The sequence below is a fragment of the Aulostomus chinensis genome, chromosome 7 (genome assembly GCF_037954235.1).
Source record: "Aulostomus chinensis isolate RoL2024-O1b breed Wild chromosome 7, RoL_Achi_v1.0, whole genome shotgun sequence".
NCBI classification, from domain to species: Eukaryota; Metazoa; Chordata; class Actinopteri; order Syngnathiformes; family Aulostomidae; genus Aulostomus; species Aulostomus chinensis.
In genome coordinates this window covers 23,966,980-23,986,577 of record NC_141326.1, presented here as the reverse complement: position 1 = coordinate 23,986,577, position 19,598 = coordinate 23,966,980, and the positions used below count along the sequence as shown (strand labels likewise).

The following is a 19,598-nucleotide window of genomic DNA, read 5'->3' as shown; positions in this document are numbered from 1 at the left end:
GAACTCAGCGTGTTAACTCAATTTTGCCTCGTGTTTCATGATGATTGATTGAATATTTGATTTTTTTTTTTGCTCCAAATGAAGAAAGAGGACCAGTGATGATGGCTCAATTCTACAGCAGATAAAGTGCAGGGACCTGTAATCCATGACTTACTTCATCACATATACATGCCAATAAAAGACTTGTATACATTATTGACCTGAACTTGTGTATCGTCGTTATAAATGAGATCTGTCAGCTCATTTCTAAATTTACTTCATATCTGACTTGGAAGCAGGATGTTGTGCAATAATTCCTCCAGGAGTCAGTTATCAGGTAGTCCTCAGTGGAGATGGAAATCATGTTACTGTATACGGGGGGGGGGGTCCACATGTTGCGGCGGTAATGGGTTCTCTGCTGAATGTTGCAAAGCAGCAGAACCACATCCCAAACCTGCAGGGCTACCTGTCAGTCAAAGAAAGCAGGAAAGAAAAGAATACAGTCTGTAACTGTCCAGGATCAGAATTTTAAAAAAAGGAGGACAAAATGAAGAGGTTGTCTGGAGCCAGGACAATGAAATGGAGGGATGAATAGGAGAGGGCAAGCTAGACTAAACTTTAAACTTTGCCTATTTCAGCTCAAAGAGGGAGCAAACTGCAGGGATGAGCAAAGGTGATGAGGGCACCTCTCTTTCTGCTGTAGCTTGAAGTCAGAGACAGGCAGGTGAAGCAAAAAGGAACAATAGAAAGGTGAAAGCGGAGGATGAGGAAGAAGGAAGAGAGCAGCTCATAACAAGCCCAGGAGGGTGCCGAGGAAAGACCGTCTGCTTGTTCCTCACTTTGTCCTTCGAGGGCTCGCTTAATAGAGCTCTTGTTTCCAGGCTGTCACTCAGAATAACGAGTAGGATAAATGTCTCATCGTCTCTCCCTCTTCCACTGTCCCTCTTTGTCTTTGCGCTCCTCTCCTCCACCTTCCTTTCATCTCTGTCCTCCTCCTCATCTTGGACATCCTTGACCTCCTCCGCCTCCTCTCTTTGTGTTGGTAGTCTCTGCTAGTTTCCATGCTTTCCATTCAGTTAGCTTACTCCAAAATAACTGTTCCTCTGTGGCCTTGACTTCTCAATGAGATAGAGACAGAAAGACCATTTTTATTTTGTTTCTCTTGACTTTTTTTTTTCAATGCAGTGTGAGGAAAAACACGACATGATTTAACAAGTGGAAGTACTGCACCATCCACATTTGATTTAACAAGACAAAGCTTCCGAACTGAATAGAAGCAGCTCGTACGCAGCGACCCCGTGTGATGGTTATTGCTGCTGATTAAATTACAATGATCTTGTATTATCATTTAGGGCAGATAAAGGAGAAGGCAAGACTCTTGCAAGCATGTTGTACCTCACACATTCAATCCAATCAAGTCCAAGGTGTGACAACAGTGAGTTCCACCGTCCTGAAACACAGCAGCACTTTAAAAGTTGACTTGACAGCAGGCTGAGAAGCTTAATTGTAGCTGACAGTTTTGGCACAGATTAAAGAAGAAATAATGAATCTTTTGTCGTGGGTGTAACCCTCTGTTGTTATAGCCAGACAAGGTTTTAAAATGCTTGAATGAAACTCGCTGAAAATAACCCATTTGCATATTTTTAGACTTGCCATCAGTGTCTGTTATAAATAGTATCTGACTGCTCAGTCTTACTCCCAACTGTTTCTTACAGCCTTAAAAAGAGAGACGAGGATCTCTTCTTTTTTTTTTTTTCTATACTGGCAGTACACCTCCTGGAGCTTTTCCCTCTAAACGTTCCCCGTGCCTGGATATTTCTCTTCAAGAGTGTGGAGAATTTATACTAATTTTCAAATATAGGCTAGTTATAGTATTTGCTGGATTTCGTAGTGTCCTTTTAACCCAGTACTGCTGTCCTAGGGGGAGAAAGTGAGATGCTCTGAACTCACAGAACTGATGTAATAAGTGAAATTTGAGCTCTCACTTTAAAGTTTGCTGTCCAGAACCTGAATCTGGTCAGAGACAGAATATAGGAAGATCTTGGAGTTTGTTTGTTTGTTTTTTTTCTCCCTGCAGCTCATTCCTACAAATGTGGGTAATTTCTGAGTAGATAAGACCCTAATCTGCAGGACATTTGATCAACTGTTAATCTGCTGCAGAAATTCTATTAAAAGGCTGAGAGCTCATTAGCCAATAGATCTTAATCCCATTACTGCCGGGGTGGTGGGGGACCGTGAGCGCGTCTGCCTATAGTAGCTCTATGGGGGATACTGTTGCAGCCAGTCGTGGAGAAGGTCAGACATGGCACACTGCCATTTTCATAATGAAAGCAGAGCATCATGCATCATGCACAATCATAAAAAAGCCATCACTGGCTATGCAGACACGTTTAATCACAGCACATGTCGGGGCCTATTTAGCCTACCGCATAATAACAGGCTTTATCCCCCCTCTTGTGTGGGCCTGGCCCTTAGTTTAATTAAATGTTAGCTGAAATATCAGATTGATCTTTCTCTTGTATTCTGCATTGTTGGAAAATTATATTGGATCTGTTGCTGAAGGATGTTTCTGGGATCTGTTGCTTGTGGAAATAGAAGTTGTTGTTTTTTCTGTGAACAGACAGTAGAATGTTAAACCTAAAATTCATAAAGAGGGAAAATTGGGGAGGATGAAGTCACAGCATGTTGTCTCGTGTTAAAGACAAACGCTAACGTTGGAGGCAGAGTCAAGGACATTTCTAAGTGGAGCTTTGTGAACACAAACATCACTTCCGTCTATTATCAACCACTCACCAACTCTTAGAAGGTGTGTCAGAGCCCTTTGTAGAGCTTTAATGGACATTGTCTCTTAGAAACTCTGGAAACTTGGAGCAAATTTTACCAAAAATGTGCCCACCTTTGAATTTGTTTTCCTACAGGTGGTGCACGATTCGGTTTTATTGGCAATTCAAAAATATAAACCTCTCTGTCCTCTAAGAATAGGCTTCGTATATCAGATTCATTCATTCTTTGCCATCTTTTATTGATACAGATGTCCTTCTGCAGCTCGGCAGCTGATCAATAAGTCCTACAGACTAAATTCACTCAAATGCGAGACACGTTGTTATGTCAATTATGAATCAGTCAGTTTTGAAGATGCCTACAAGGCAAGAATGGAGCTCAATAACTCACTTGCTGTAAAGAGCAAATTTTGGAATCGGCATGCTACTGATTCTTCTCTTCTCTTCTCTTCTCTTCTCTTCTCTTCTCTTCTCTTCTCTTCTCTTCTCTTCTCTTCTCTAGATATTGATGAGTGTGCGGACGGCTTTGTCGAGTGTGATAGTAAATCCACTTGTGTAAACTTGCCCGGCTGGTATCACTGTGAGTGCCGCGATGGCTACCATGACAACGGCTTGTTTTCCGCCAATGGGGAATCATGCGTAGGTGAGTGTCCCACCTTTTCTTCTCCAACACATATATGAAGTAATATGACAACATTATGTGTGGAAGAAAAGCACATTCTCCATTAAGCTGTTGTTTTTGAGATGTAAGTCATGGTACAATTACACTGGTTTGAAGTGTAACTTTTCTTTTTGTAGCCTGTTCATTTTCTGGAACATTCTCTCTGATACAGCCTGTCAGGAGATGTGTCAGCTGTCAAACTGCAACCCACAATCTACTGTAACATTGAAGCATTGCCTGTAACAATAGTGCCAGTGCTGCTCCATTTGTTGACGCCATCTTGGCTGTCAGCTCGAACAGGGAGAAGCAGAGGAAAAAGAACATTAAAGGAACTCTCAAAAAACCTTTGTGCGTGTTTTAGTAAAGCAAATTGTAATTTGGCCAAAATGTGGGTTTCTGAGTTACATTGCAGTTATACTCTTTTATATATTTACCCAATTTGAAAACTGGACGTATAGAATGGAAGAGGAATGTGTCCTAAAATCCTGAAATAGGTTAACATCTGATTCACTCTTATCCAACAAAGGTTTTTTTGGAGTTTTTACTTAAATGCCTGACACAAGGTCTGTAGTTAATACAAGCTTTTTGTTCCACAGTGCAAAACACAACATTCTTGAATTTTTAGACTTTTATTTGTCTTGAAAAGACGGTTGCAACAGAGGTCGTTAAAGACAGTTAAGCTCATCCTTCTGAACATGTCGAAGAAGAACGACGAGTGACGTTAAAGTCTAGCTAGCGTGAGGTTAGCATTTTGCTTCCAGTTATTGCACTCATGCTTTCTAAAAGTCATAAAAGTTGCTGTGTACTGATCAGATTAGCAGACTGAATATAGCATGCAAGTCAACTATTTGCCAAACTGATTATTTTCTGCAACACTCCAATATTAAATTCCCATCATCTTAGGTTGAGGGATGCTAACACATCATCCACTTTTGTTACAGCAAACCACAGTTGCATTTGAAGCTCTGACGCTGTGTGCACAAGCAGGTTTCTGTCTTGCTAAAGATGACAAAAATGTAGCAGCTAGCTGATACAACTGGACCCCCTCCAGGGACTGAACCTATTCTACCCCTCTGTGACACGACAGGCTCCTTGGGCCTGTAATTTTTCAATTACCCCATCTCCTCGAGCCATGCATAAACTGTGTTTCCTGCACTGAGCATATGTATGATGTCATCTTTTTTTTTTTTGTACTCCCCTCAGATATTAATGAATGCAAGACGGGGAGGAACACCTGTGCCAATGACACGGTTTGCTTCAACCTGGAGGGAGGTTACGATTGCCGCTGCCCCCATGGGCACAACTGCACTGGCGACTGTATCCATGACAACAAGGTCAAGCACAGTGGGCAGATCTGGGTGCTGGACAGCGATAGGTGCTCTGTGTGCTCTTGCCAGGTAAGAACCGGGGGGGGCAACACTGAGTGCTAGGGAAAGTGTAAGAGAGAGAGTAGAAGAGCAGAGGGAAATAGATCAGCACAACTGATCCAGTTAAAAGATGCACGTACTGAAGACAGTGAGCTTGCGTGCACTGATTTAAATTAATGTTCTCCCTTTTATTGCATGTGTCCAGCTATGATTGAATTTTCTGTCCTGTTTTATTCTCTTTCTACTATCTTAACCAACAACAACAACAACAACAAAGCAGCTGTAATACCTTTTCATCCCGATGAATGATGCCTTCCCCTGCTGGGACAATCAGCAACAAATGTCAATGTGCTGTCATGCTCCCGAAACAATCAGTGACATCTTAAAGAATACTGAAGTACACTGGTGCAATGATGATGACGATGATGCATGGGAATTAAAAAGAAATGAGATCAGTGGCATCTTGACATGCGACAGCATTTAAAGGAGCAATGCCACATACTTTTTAAGGAGGGGTTGCAGTGTTGGTGTTGGATTCAGCATGTCTGAAAGCCCAAAAAAGTGATATTAAATTGAAATCTCTGCATTTAGAGGAGTCGTTTAAAGAAACTAAATTCACTTCCTGCAGATTTTTCATTTAGAAGCATTTTTAGGTCACTTTGTACTACAATTTTCAACAAGGTAACCTAGGGGATAGACACAAAATGGAGTCTCAAATCCCTTCAGTAACAGTCCATTTGCAAAAAATCTAAATTGGAGTAGAAATCATAGATATGTGGTCTGAACTGAACACCCATCAGGAGCCAGATGTGGGTAGATTTTCCATTTGGCAAGTAAATCTCAGAAAATTGTCTGCCACACTGGGGATAAATAACCAAATTAGCCAGGTAATAAAACACTATTCTAAGATTCTCTGCTGCATTTTTATTTCCATCTGTCCTCTGTGTCAGTGTTTGAAACATGCTTGTAATCTGTAAAAAACCTTGGCTCTATTTTTTCATTACATTTTTTACTAACCAACAATCTGAATGCTACCGTAGCCATGGCCACTTCTTGTGTCAGGCGGATTAAAACAGATGCGACATTATTTGCAAGGAGCAAGCCGCCGAGGAGAAGAAAGACAAAGCACCTGCAAACAGAAAGTTCTGTGAGAAATGGGAGATAATGGAGTTTTACAAGGCCGGCTACAGTATAAAAAGAGGAGATGTAATGACTCTGTTCTCAGGCAGTATGCTAGAAAACAACAGAAACAAATCATTTGTCGTCAGAAATACATCGACACTGGCAAACGTTCATTATCGTGAATGGAAGTGTCACACTGCCTTCGTGTCTCTGTCCACGGTTCAATAAAAACCTCTCTGTGCACTGACAGCAACGCTATTATGAGTGTTTGATCTGCTATCACATGACTTCCTTGTCCTATTCTAAACTCACTGTAAACTACACACCCGGCACCAGACAGCAGACAAAGTTAACAAGTAGTAGGATACCGAGGAGTGATATTTCCCTCAGGAACAGTCCTAATTGCTTTATGCCTGCCTGATGTGTAATTAGCGAAGCGATTGCTAACACCTTTGCCATTACACTGCAATAGTATGCCAGAGTGGTTTTCAAAGCTCGTTCAAATTATCCAAAAGAACATAAATGTAAAAAGATTTTAAATAAAAAGATGGGGTTCATCACACGGAAACAAACTAGCACGAGAGCAACTTCAAACATAAATACTTTATGCAAGTAGCAAAACAAGCTGGTTGTTTCATATTGTTTCATCAGGCTTCCTTCTCATTTTAAAAGTTGGAGGGGGCAGGATTGGTGGGGGGTTTTAGTCCTCTCTCTGACGTGACCAAGCTCTTAAAATAATATGACACGACTGAGCGTGTAAAGACTTATAGTTTTGGATATGTTAGACCAGCGAAGAGTCGTGTCACTACCCGTCAAACACAGATGTGAGTTGTGCCCAAGCAGCTACAACAAAAGTACTAAACGTCACCAAGAGTTTTTGTGTGTGTGAACCAAATCCAGCTATGATTGGTAAAGGTTTCACAAGTCAGCGCACCCCTACTGTTGACTCAGGTAAAGCATTTACATTCTTAGCTCTTCTCTACGTTTACATGGATGTTCTGATACACACTTGACTATCTTGATCTGAATAAAGTCTTTTTTGGCATTGAGGTGTGTTCTAGATGTGTTTACACCTCGGTCACACTCGGAAGTCCTACCAGAGTTTTGCCGCAAAATGTATTGGTCGTCAAACTGCTTTACACCGACCGGGTCACAAACCCAATACGCAGCACAGCATTTTGCATTATTAGATTCCAAACAGCTAAAATGATCCACGGCTGCAACACGACTGGAAAGGTTTCAGGTCATATCCCAAAAGGAAAATCTGACAGTAGAATGAAGGCTGTCTTCAGTCATTAGTCAGACTTTTGTCTGGAGTGTGTTCACAGGCATATGAATGGAATGTTCTATAACCATCTCATGTAAACACATTAGTCAATACATTACCTTCCCGAGAACAGGGTTGTCACTTTCACAATAGTCGCTTTAGAGAATAAAGAAATGACTGAGACAAAGACAGCGCAGGCAGACAAAGAGGTACAATAAACTCCGGCGTAAGAGTATTCAGGAGTGATGATCAATACGGAACCTTTTTTTTCTTCCAAAGCGCTACCAGGATAGCTAACTTTTTTTTTTTTTGTAACGTGTCATTTGGATTGATTTCTCGCACCAAAGTGACAAACCAACTGGGCACATTTGGACCGTAAAACTCCATCATCCCAAACACATTTTCCTCTGTGATTATCAGGGCACAGACCGCTTGTCCTTTGCAATTCAACGTTTCACTCAGGCTAATGCCAAGTGTCTGGGAGTACTGGAAGGTGATTATAGTGGATTAGTGTCGGTAGTGAATGATCTAACAGCAAATTATTCATTTGATTACAAAGGACCAGGACAGAAATGGCTCCCTAATTAAATGAGTCATATTAATTGATTTGAGATATTGAAGAGCTGCCTGTCAAAATTAGTTGTATTGAGCGGTTCAGAGAGTAGAGGAGTAAACATGTTATTGTTTTAGAGGCGGACACAGCTGGATATTCGATGCTGAGGTGCCACCAAGTGACAAGGTCAACTAAGGTCAAACATCAAGGCAAAAGCAATGATGGCTGAGGCCAGAAGGAGATTGAGCAATATGCAAATACTTTATTGTTTCAATTTGTTCCGAGCTCCAGACGAATTCCTGCATCCACAGATTGGACACATTGAAGAACTACTGTGGGGGGAGGACTTTTTAATTTTGAGGGAACTCTATTATTCTGGGAGTTTATTGGCGTCTAAGTGGTACAAAAACCAAACCAGACTTTTGTTTTTAATCTTTTTGGCTGAGATCGATTTTTCTGTTCTGCCTCAGTGACACGTCGATGCCTGAAAACTATAAATTGGGAAAGTTTATGATGGCTTACCACTCACTGAGTTCCAATTCAACACATGTGAAGCCCATTTTTGTAGTCTATAGAAAATTCTTTAGAAAAATGCAAGAGGACAAGTTGTGATTTTTTTTTTTTAATGTAGTAGAGCTTCTTTTAACAGCTGCATATATTCTCAATCCACCAAACTGTGTCTGCACATGTGGGGAATAAATACCTCTGTACTCATTTATTTTTTTACTTATTTCTTACCACAGACAGTTGCACGTTAAAGTGGCTGCAGCAGCTACGACTCTGACAGATGTAATGGGTTGAATTCAGATCCACAGCTTTTCTTGTCGGCAGATGCAGCTTAAATTACTGAGACAACAAGTCAGCCAAAGAGGCGCTTCTCTAAACACCGGGCTGATGAACAGTAACTCCTGCGCATCAGTATTCATAAAATTTAAATTTGCCGTGTCTTGCCTAAAGTATTATCTGAATCTGAATCATAATGGAAAACAGGGTAGAGCTATAGCCTTTATTATAATATTTATGACCAACATTCATGTTTAATGATCCCATCAAACAAATGGCCTAGCATGTGCATACATGTTTATATGAGCCCACGCATGAGTGCCATCCTGCATTCAATCTTTAATTGTGTTTATGTGATAAATGCTCTTTCTGCTCAGGCCGGACAAGTCATGTGCCGCAGGATGGTGTGCGACTGTGACAACCCCAACGCCGACCTTTTCTGCTGCCCCGAGTGCGACCCTCGCCTGAGCAGCCAGTGTCTGCACCAGAACGGCCTGCTCACCTACGGCAGCGGCGACACGTGGGTAGAGAACTGCCAGCAGTGCCAGTGCCTGGTGAGAGCAACGAGGAGCGATAGCATGAAATAATCAAATTAACATCTCAGTATGGGTTTTGTCTTTTTATTTATTTATTCAGAGTAATTTGTTGCGAGAGTGAAAACAAAGCACTTGTTTCTATGCCCACACATGTAACTTTAGTCTCCATGGAAATGCTGATGAATGAGAATTGTACAATGAGAAGAAAGTCAAGGAGAAAAAGTTTTGTGGCAAAGTGATTAAGAGGTGAATAGAAAGGTTTCAGAGAAGAGAAAATGAAGATTGGTTTTGGTCTCGTGACAGAGGAAAGGAAGCGAGTGATTAGCGAGATTTTAAAGAATTCAAAGGACCCTCTGCACTGTTGTGTGCTGTGATGGAATGAAACATTTTATTGAAGGATACATCCAAGGTTGAAAGAAAAGGACAAAAAATGTGTGTGGGAGGATAATAGTGTGTATCGTATGTGTGTGCTGTGAGCAGTGTTAATTTTGATTTAGTTTTAATCAGAAGCTTTTGACTAAAATGCCATTTAGGGCTCTTTCACAACCCAGTATGCAGTCAGTTTTAATTAAACCTTGGTGCGCTTTGTTTGAGCTCTTGTAAATGCAGTAAACGTACTCGGGTGCGGACCAAAACATCCAGTCTGAGCCCGCTTTGCCGAACGGACCCTGTCCTTTTCCAAGTGAACCCTAGCGCAGTTTGATTGTGTCAAGAACTCAGTCAAACCCTCATCCAACCCAACAGCAGGAAGCAAACTAAATCATACTGTTGGGCTTTTTATGTGCAGGACGGTTTGTTGCATCTTCTCTACTGCAAAAGTCGCTTTAATGCTGTTTTTTTTATTTTATTTTGGTAATTTTCACGCCACCTGATTAAAAGTGTAAATAGTATTGGTCTACTTAAAAATCAGAGGTGAAATTTAACCATATGACTGTGAGAAATGCATAACATTCGCACGTTGCTAAGTAATGAATGTAACTCGTAGCCGCACAGCAACTCTATCGAGCACTGCGAGCCACTCCAGGAATACAAGTGCTGTCGCTAATGTAAATTTTCTTGCAACTTTGTTCTCAGTAACATTTCTTCACTGGCTTTTCCTCTGCGTTATTGTCATGTGCTTGCTAGTTTCTTTCCAGTCAATCATACCTCATAAAGAGATGACTTCTGATTGGATCTCCTCTCAACTCTCCTCTTGATCAATTTATTCACTGAGTAAGAATAGCAACAGATGTTTTTTGTCGTCCTAACGTACCTTGGTAACGTGTAGTTTTTTTGAGTGACAAGTAGGACCTTTTTCTTCAGAGTTCTCAGGTTAACACGGCCTTCCGGAGGGTGCTTGTTGACTGATGATGAGATTGATCTGCTGAATGCGTCCCATCCCTCTGACACACACAAAAAAAATTCACACCATGTTCACCACATGGATTTTTCACGATAAAACACATGCACTGTGTGTGCGTCCACGTCTCCTGCCGCGTTGACCTTTCCCAATGTTGACATGTTGCTGTTGCTCAAACAACAGGAAAGCATTTCATAAGTGATTCCCAATAAATCAGTGAGCCCCCCCTTTCCCCAGAGTCGTGGCTACATTAAATGCAAATGTCATGCTTTACATTCTAGCCTAGCGCCTTGTCTCAGCCACACTCAGCTACAACCCACATCAGTGTCACTCCTTCTGTTCACTATCTCACAAATCATCTTCTCTCTGGATCTCAGAGAAGCACTTAACAACTCCTTTCTGCCCCCCCCCCCCCCCCCGTACCCACTCTGTGTTGCTTTTAAAGATCATCCATACTAGATAATATAAGTTGGCTTCAGCCTGACAGATTTATGGTCTGAGTAGCAACAGCAATGCAATTTCCATCCCGCCCTCCCACCATCGGAGTGCTGTCCTGATGCCAGGACCTAAGGGCTGCTTTTTTGGATTTCTTACAGCGAGTCATTATAAAAGAGCTTGAAAATCACTGTTCAGCTGAGAGGCAGCGAGGAAGCACAGTCGGCTGAAAATGACTTTGCTCTGCTTCACTCTGGCTGAGGCTGTACTCACTGGAGGCACTTATATATGTTGACACAAGCAGACATCAGAGGATGCGGGCACGCCCGTTGAAGCAGCAGTGGAACACACACATACAAGCATATAACTTACATACCTGTCACCCCGGCAACACACCTGTATACATCCAGTGAATATGCGCTCTATTAAAGGTGGACAGAGACACGCTAAAGGACCGCCAGGCTACAGCTCTTGAGAAGACTGCTGTTGCTGGTGGCATGCAGGGGCTGCCCTAGCGTGACAGAGACGTGAAATGAACCTTGAACGCTTCCACACTTAGCAGAGCCGTGACTGTCCGGACTCAGCAGGAGACTCAGAATGCACAATGACAGCAGGTACATGTGCACCCCCCGCCCCCTCTCAGAAGAGGAGAATCTATCTATCATTTGAAATCAAGAATCTCTGTAGAAAGAGAACACGCACACGTGTAATCATCCTGGATTGTCAGAAGATCAAAGACGCACAGATCTTTAGTTTGGAATTAACAGCGTGGCGCAGCTAATTCCCAGGTGAAGATAAATGTCACTAGTTTTAATGGACTCGAGACTTTTGGTAACCTGCAGTCTTTAGAACCAAAGAGATTAAAAATCAGTCATATACCATGAGGACGGAATCCAGATTAGAATATAATCGCCTTTAGAAATAGGAAGAAAATGGCTTCAGTTTTAGGTTCATCAACTTTTCCATGCTACACAGTTCTTTGTGACAGGCAAATCAAAGTGATTGTTCATCAGATCTGTCTCTTTTGTGATCATAGGCCACATCAGTTTTAATAAACAAAGATAATAATGTTCCCCATGGCAGTGTGGGACAGATACCCGAGGCTGTGTCCAATTCCTTCCTCCAGCTAAAGGGAAAGAGTACCACTCAGGGGGATTTCCCTTTTAAAATGTTTACACGCTACATGAAGGCAGGCAGGCAGTGGGCATTAGCACTGCATGAGGCTGTACTTTATCGCCACCCTAATTTACTACAACATTTCTGAAAAGCTGATTCAGACGGTTTTCGGTGATATTAAATAGACCCGGTGGTATGCTTGCATCAAGCCTCTTACAACTTTGTGTGTGTGTTTTTGTGTGGGTATCTTTTTTATCTGCATATTTGTTTCAGCATATACAGTCTGAGGTGTTATTTCTTGTCCAGGGCAGGTAAGAAATGGGGAAACGTTCAAGTGGGTCAGTCCAGAATGATGTTGTATCGGAAGAAACTTGTGTTAAGTTGGCCAAAATACATGACCCGGTTTCATGGTCCACTAGAAAGTGGCAGCAGCAGAACTCCAGCAAGGTTTGATGAAAGTTTATGGTTATTAGTATGGGATCAACAAATGAGGGAGTCAATTAAGAAGCTGGAGGATTTACCTCTCCGGGAGAATAGCTGACTGTGTGGGAAGATTCTTCTCCTCATCTATATTTTCAAGGTACCTTAACCTTTTCCCTTTTATCATCAGTTGGAGATTGGAGTCCCTGTGGCATGCAAATGCACAGCGTCAGGAGAAATATTTGCATAATTCACATCATCTATCTATCTATCTATTTCCTATCTTCTCACATTCCCTCCCTCCCTGCGCCTTTGCAGCAGGGGCAGGTGGACTGCTGGCCGCTGCCGTGCCCGCCGGTGGACTGTGAGTTTACCGTGGTGCCTGAGGGCGAGTGCTGTCCCCGCTGTGTAACCGACCCCTGCCAGGCAGACACCATCCGCAACGATATCACCAAAACGTGCACGGACGAGCACAACATCTCACGCTTCAGTGGCTCCTCCTGGATTAAACATGGCACCGAGTGCACTCTGTGCCAGTGCAAGGTGAGACGCCGATATGAAATTTCTCTGATCAACTGAGGGATTAAGTGTTCTTTTATGAATTGAGGAAATTCTACTTCTTCTTAAGCTAAATACACAATTCAAAAAGCCTTTTGGATTAAAGATGTCTTGTCATGAAGCTGAACACAGCTGTTTTTTTCTGAGCTCATGAAATATTGGCTTGAGAGAGAGAGAGAGAGAGAGAGAGAGAGGGAGTTGCTACAAACATACAAAGATCTTATATATGTGATGCATTAGTACAGATTAAACTAACCGGGTATAATGCAGTTTAGTAAAGTGCAACGTAGACATTAATACAGCAGTAATATTAATAGCAAAACACACATTTCTTTTTTAAAGATGTGCATCTTGCTCATGACACTTGACTGACTTACTGACTTAACTGAGAACTTTTTCCACCACTCCGCTGTTCAGTTCTAGGCAGGAAAAATACTCTGCAACGTGAGAAGTAGTCACACTTTGTCATAAAAAGGCCAGAGTTTGAACTGTCAAAGCAGTTTGTGTATCTGAAACATGCCTCTGCTGTATTTCTCATGTTTTGATGCTCATCTGTGCACACAAAGTCTTGGAAAATGGAAAAACTGCTTCTTACCAAATGCAATTTTGGTGAGTGGTAATCGAAGGGGAGACTGAGTAACTCCCTGTCGTATTTATTTTATCTGCATGAATCCTGCGTGGAGTAAAATTAAGTTTTCTCTCTCTAAGAGTGTGACAGATTGATTTAAAGGCACAACAAAGAGCAGAATGTATTAAAAATAAAATGTGATGTTCCGTGTGAGAATAGTTTAGGTTGAGATTATTGGGGATGACTTGTTTAAGTCAGACTGAAAACAACTCGAGCACAGACTAATGAAACACTAACTCAGCACATGCAGTACTTCCAATGTATTCCGCTACCTCAAATACTCTGTATTCTGTAGAAAACTTGCATAATTGGGTCCAATAAATCAGCAGCAGCTTTTTCTTCTAAGAGAACAGTTTTTGAGGGCAAAAAAGCTGCACAGGTGAAAATCTTTTGCCTGAGTTAGGAATATTTTCTTCCAGTTTACTTAAAAGTTAAGTCCAGAAACTGCAGCAGCCTCATCATGTCACATATTCAAAGTTTTATTTTGTTCTCAGAGTTCCTCTCAAGGTCTGTATCCTGTCAGTGTGGACAGTTTTATTCCATTTTAATGCATTAGGGCGGTTGATTTACCACATTGAGTTCTCTCCTCTGCAAACCTTTATTGATCCAGCCAGTTTCCATTTCTCTTCTCAATAGAAAGTCTCCGCCTCAGATCAGATGATGTCAAAAGGACACGCAAACCATCTCTAAACGCCAAACGGAGTCTTCATGCTGCAGCAGCAACACCTGAATATATTATCAGGGTTTAGCTCTTAATTCGCTCACTGTTTTTGCTTTTCTTTTACAGAACGGACACATCTGTTGCTCAGTGGACCCCATGTGCCTTTAGTCTCCACGGATTTGAAGGCACCTGTACAGAGTTCTCCATGTAAAAAAAAACAACAAAAAAAAACAAAACAAAACCCAAAAACCAACCCTTCCACCCTCTAACGTCCTCACTGTTCTTCTCACAGGTGTGGGTCGAGTAGTATTTGTATCGTCAGGATTGTTTTAGCCTGCTTTAAACGGATGGATGGTGGCGTCTGATCAGGATAAATGTCAGTTCAGGTCCCTGCTGATCACGTTCTCGCTCCTGTTGTATGTTCTTTATTGTAAACCAGCCAGCCACCTGGTTCCTCGTGCACGTTAAAGAGTGTTTTTTTTGCGAATACTCGGTGACCTGCGCCTGCTTCCTTGACTCCTCTTTATACCAAATGCAACATTGTACCAAACAGCTGATGGACTGATGTTTCCCTCCCTCTCTCTCTCTCTGTCTCTCTCTCTCTCTCTCACACACACACACACACACACACACACACACACACACACACACACACACACACACACACACACACTCTCTCTCTCTCTATCTATCTCTGTTTCTGTCTGTCTCTCTCTCTCCCTCTCCCTCTCTCTTCTGTCACACCTCTCGACGGGACCCCCCCCAGCCCTGCCTCACCCCCCCCAACACCACAACCACCACCACTCCGAAGCATCCCTACATGAATCTGTAAGATAGTACTATTACTGGCATGACTGTGCTTGATGTCCAAACAATTTTTTTTTGCTGATTTGTAAATTCTCAATGATGATGATGATGATGATGATGATACCCTAGATAGAGTCAAGACCGTTAGCATAAGCTTCCGTTGCCACATTTATGAGTCGTCAATATTATGTGGTGCTTTGTAACATTTTGGTTTCATTTCTTCTTTTTTGTAATTTTTTTTTCTTTACCAAGCTTGTTATTGTGTAATAGTGAAATAAAGTATTTCCATTTACATTTAACTCTCGTTGTTAGCTTTGATGTGTGGGATTATAAGAGTATTATGATGGAGTTAATTGCTTGATTGAATGTCAATAAATAAATCTATTAAATAATTATAAATATTGGTAATGAACAAATGCACAAGTTTTTACTAAATGGATACATTTCATGTAATGTAAGAATAATTAATCTGATGCTTTTTTTAATGTGTTTCTTAATCGTTTATAACTCAACTTCATTAATTATTGCTAAGCAGAGCCATTAGTTGCAGCTTCTAAATCTTTTTTACAGGAAGTCTAATTTGGAAAGTGGCGTGATATGTCTAGCGTGTGCAGATCTTTTAGCCAAAGTCATTTCCTCCACTGCTTATTGATCTCTAATGGTACATTTTTTAAAAAAGAAATCATGAATGTCTCGTTTCCTCTCCGTGTTTTGGGTTTGTTCTCATAGACCCTGCACATCGAGAGGCTGAAAAACCCCAAAACTCAGGTGTTGCTTTCAGAAAGTGTGAGAGTATGATTGTTTTGTCCGGGGGTGGCGTGCCTTCGACTCACCCCGGCGGGTGGGCTGGGCCTGGGGTCCCGGCTGGCTGGCTGGTGGTGCCCTATAGCCTGAAGCCCTCCTGCTCTGGGGGGAGGGGGAGAACAAGGGATGAGTAGAGGGGATAGGGATCGTGGGTTGGGGGGGGGATAGCTCTGTTCGGGGGCGGTGGGCCTGGTCGTTGTGGTGGGCTGTGGCTGCCCCGCCTGGGTGTGGGGTGTGGGTGGGTGTTGGCCTCGCCGCTGGCGGACCTCTTGGGGGGCTCTGGTCGGGTCTTGGGCCAGAGGGCCCCTGGGCTCTGCTCATGCTGTGGGGGGGGGGGGGGGGGGGTGCCTGGTGGGACCAGGGTCATCTCTGCCCCGTCTCTCTGTGGGTTGCTTCTGGGTGGGGGTTGCTGCTCCTATGCTTTCCTATGGGTCCTGGCATGGGTTGGGCCTGTGGCTGTTTCCTGGGGGGTGGGGGGGGGGGGGTGGGGTGGCCTGGGGCGCCCCGTGTCCTGGGGGTTTCTGGGTGCTCTGGTGACCTGGTCCTGACCTACCTGCTATCCTGGACTGGGGGTGCGATGTCCTGGCCCCCCACATCAGCTACAGCCAGCTGTGCACAGCATCAAAGACAAACCGTAGCACACACACGCGTATACACACATACACGCATGGAGCGCACAGCTGACCCATAAACACACACTCAGACATTTATCTTAGAATTATATTAAACCAAATGGTAAGCCTGCACTGGGAATTCTGCAACCAATGTTTTTTTCTTTCTTTTTCTTTTGTTGTTGTTTCTTTTTCTTTGTTTGTTTATTTGTTTTTTGTTTGTTTTTGTTTGTTTGTTTTTTGTGTGTTTTTTTATTGTTGTTGTTGTTGTTTTCTGCTATTGCTGTTGTTGTTTTTGTCTCCCCCCTCCTCCTTGTCTTCGCTGTCCTGTCCCTGTTCTCTCTTCCTGTCCACTCCTGAGCCTCAGTCCTTCAGTCCTCAGCTTCATCAATGAACCAACACCATTCCTAATAAAATTAAACATAAATGGCGATAGGAGGAGTTTATCAGATTCCTCCTTTGCAGAATAAAACTGCTTCAGTACAACAAGGCACCAGGAACATTGATGCTGCTTGCCTCAGCTACTGAACAGGACAGGTTTATAAAAAAAAAGAAAAGAAAAGAAAGTGTGGCTCCACCAGGGTGATATGTCATCCCTGCCTCACCTAACTAGGATTTGTTCTCGATGTGGTTTTGTCAGTCTCTTTTTCTGTATTCAACTGATCTGCCCCCAATTTTTATGGCCTCGACCTTGACCCCCACAATCTTAGGTTTTGTGTTACCTTGCTGACAGGCTGACGAACATCATTGGTTCCATTGCCTGCTCTGGAAGAGGTAACTGAAAGGGCACAATAAACTCTACTGATGTGTCTGGATACAGGTCCAAAAACTAATTTCCAGAACTCACGAGTGGCAGGAAATAATCATACAGGTACTTGTTGATCCGGATCTGACCGAGTGGTTTTTGTCCTTTTTTTCACCTACACTCCCCCGTCCTCCAATCTCCATTAAAATCAGTCATCAAGTTTATGTATTATTCAAGTTAAAAATTAGAGGGGGAAAAAAAGCAAAAGCAATGACCTCATTGGTTGAGCTAGTAACAGCTGATACATTGAGTTTGAAAGTTCCCTTTTGACCTTGGAAAGAGCTGATGTCAAAATAATCAGAACTCACCAGAATAAGTAGAAATCCAACACGCATCTTGCACATATATTCTGGCTTTCATACATATGAGTATTCAGGCTTTTCATTGCCATCAAATAATAGATGAAATACAACTACAAATTTGGATGCAGCATAGTGTCAGTCCCAGTTGTAGTGCATGACCCCCCCTTCCCCACCCCTGGGCCTCTGGAGATGATAGTAATACTAGTATTGCAGAATAGCACTTTAAGTTCCTAATATAATTATCTATCAGTTCACAGCAACAGACAAATGAGTTCAGCCTGGAGATGCCTTTATTTCCCTGTGGAGCCGTCTCTCCTCTACCAACTGCTACCCGGACTCTACCTTGCAGCTGCTTACATTAACAAACACACAGTGTAATGGGGTCCATTTATATTCACACAAACACATACATACATACACACACACACACACACACACACACACACACGTGTGCGCAATACCCTGCCTCACTTTTTCTGCATCTCTGGAAAAAAAAAGTTTTCACCTCAGGTTATCATGACTCCCAGCTCCTCCTTGAGTTGAGTAATAGGGCAGCGGACAGTGGACAGTTCACAGTGGCTGCTCACAGGTTGGCGAGGGCACCATCTGGCCTGCTTTGGTCCAGTGGCTTCTAGCTGGTGGTGGCATGGAGCCACTGGGCACCTGAGTGGTAGTGGCGCAGCAGGGCAGACTGGTCCTCCAGCTGGCTCCTAAATGTCCAATTTTCCATGGCAGTGCTGAACCCTCTGCAACAGATGCCTGGACCCACAGGGAGTCCACTTCACTGCCTGTCCTATATTCACCATTAATGACCACACACTTCATCGTAGCTGCTGAAGCAAGGCACAGGAGAAAAGTTTGACCTCAGAATAGAATGGAAATTGATTTTTTTTTTCTTTTGGGGGGGGGGGGGGATACTATCATGCTATAAATTTCTTTTTTTTTAAATATTTTTTTCATTTTCAGTTCATTTTCAGTTCAATGACCTTACATTCTTCAAACGGGTGTAATTGGTCCACAAAATTCACTCCACTGCTTGGTTGCAACATAAACTCTGTCTCCTTGCAGGACCGGCAGAATGCACATACGTATAGAGCCGCATCAGCCAGAAGGGAAGTCCCTTTGACTCGTCACATTTGTCAGTATATAAACAAACATCCAGACAAGAGCAAATGCTCTACAATCCCATGGTGTTTTATGGCTTTGTGTTCAACTGCAGCTGAAATGTACGGGATTTCCTCCATTTAATGAACAGATTCACAGCAGTGTAACCTACTGCTTTATTTAGGCCGTCATAATCGTCTGACTGCTAGCGAATAAAGCATTTTTATTGATTTTACCTCCATTTAAAGCTCTATTGCGTCCCCATTTTCATACAGATGAACATTGCTTATGGATGTGAACCCTTTCCAAACGAGTTCACACAACGCTCATTAATGCTCAATTTAAAATATAAACCTCCTTATTTATGAACATGATATATCATTTAAAAGTAGGAGAGCTGAATGAAAATAATGATGAGATTCTTCGACATATTTTGTTGAAAGAATATTTTGTGCTGTGGAACACAATCAAGAAAGTAAAAAAACATGAAAAAAATGTAGTTTAATTAAAAATAAGTCAGATTCCCAGCTTTCAATCAAACTTTTTTTTTTTTAATTCTAAACATTTTGAGAATGAGTGGCTTTAGAAATGGTTAAATTCTCAGAATTATCAGCAATGTTATCATTTACAAACTTGAGTTACTTTTCATACTTAACTCACTTCATCTTCAATTTTAAATAAGTTTTTTCCTTAGAGAAGGAAAAGAAAAAAGTATAAAAAGAATGTTACTACCAGACGACTCCTCATTGTCATCCCCTGACAAAAGTCCATTTTTTAAAAATAAATGGATGGAAAAAGATGCCAAGCTGAACAACTCAACCCCGGCCGGCTATCGGATGTGTTGAGAAATCTATCTAAAAGCACCACATATTCGTCTCTGACCAGAAACCTGCAGACAGAACTGGAGATGAATTTTATTCTTCTTGTGGCCACTGGGGACAGAGAACATCTTCTGTTCAG

At 42.2% G+C, this 19,598-nt stretch overlaps 1 protein-coding gene across 1 annotated transcript in view; it reads left to right on the top strand.

Moving 5' to 3' along the window:
* Positions 1–14,757, top strand: part of nell2a (neural EGFL like 2a) — a 79,514-nt gene extending 64,757 nt beyond the window's left edge. Inside the window, exons 16-20 of the mRNA XM_086209465.1 lie at positions 3,262–3,402; positions 4,624–4,817; positions 8,890–9,066; positions 12,677–12,901; positions 14,332–14,757. Of these exons, the coding sequence (XP_086065591.1) occupies positions 3,262–3,402; positions 4,624–4,817; positions 8,890–9,066; positions 12,677–12,901; positions 14,332–14,373 (779 nt within the window). The 3' untranslated portion in view covers positions 14,374–14,757. The remainder of the gene's footprint in view (positions 1–3,261; positions 3,403–4,623; positions 4,818–8,889; positions 9,067–12,676; positions 12,902–14,331) is intronic.
* The last annotated feature ends 4,841 nt before the right edge of the window (positions 14,758–19,598 follow it).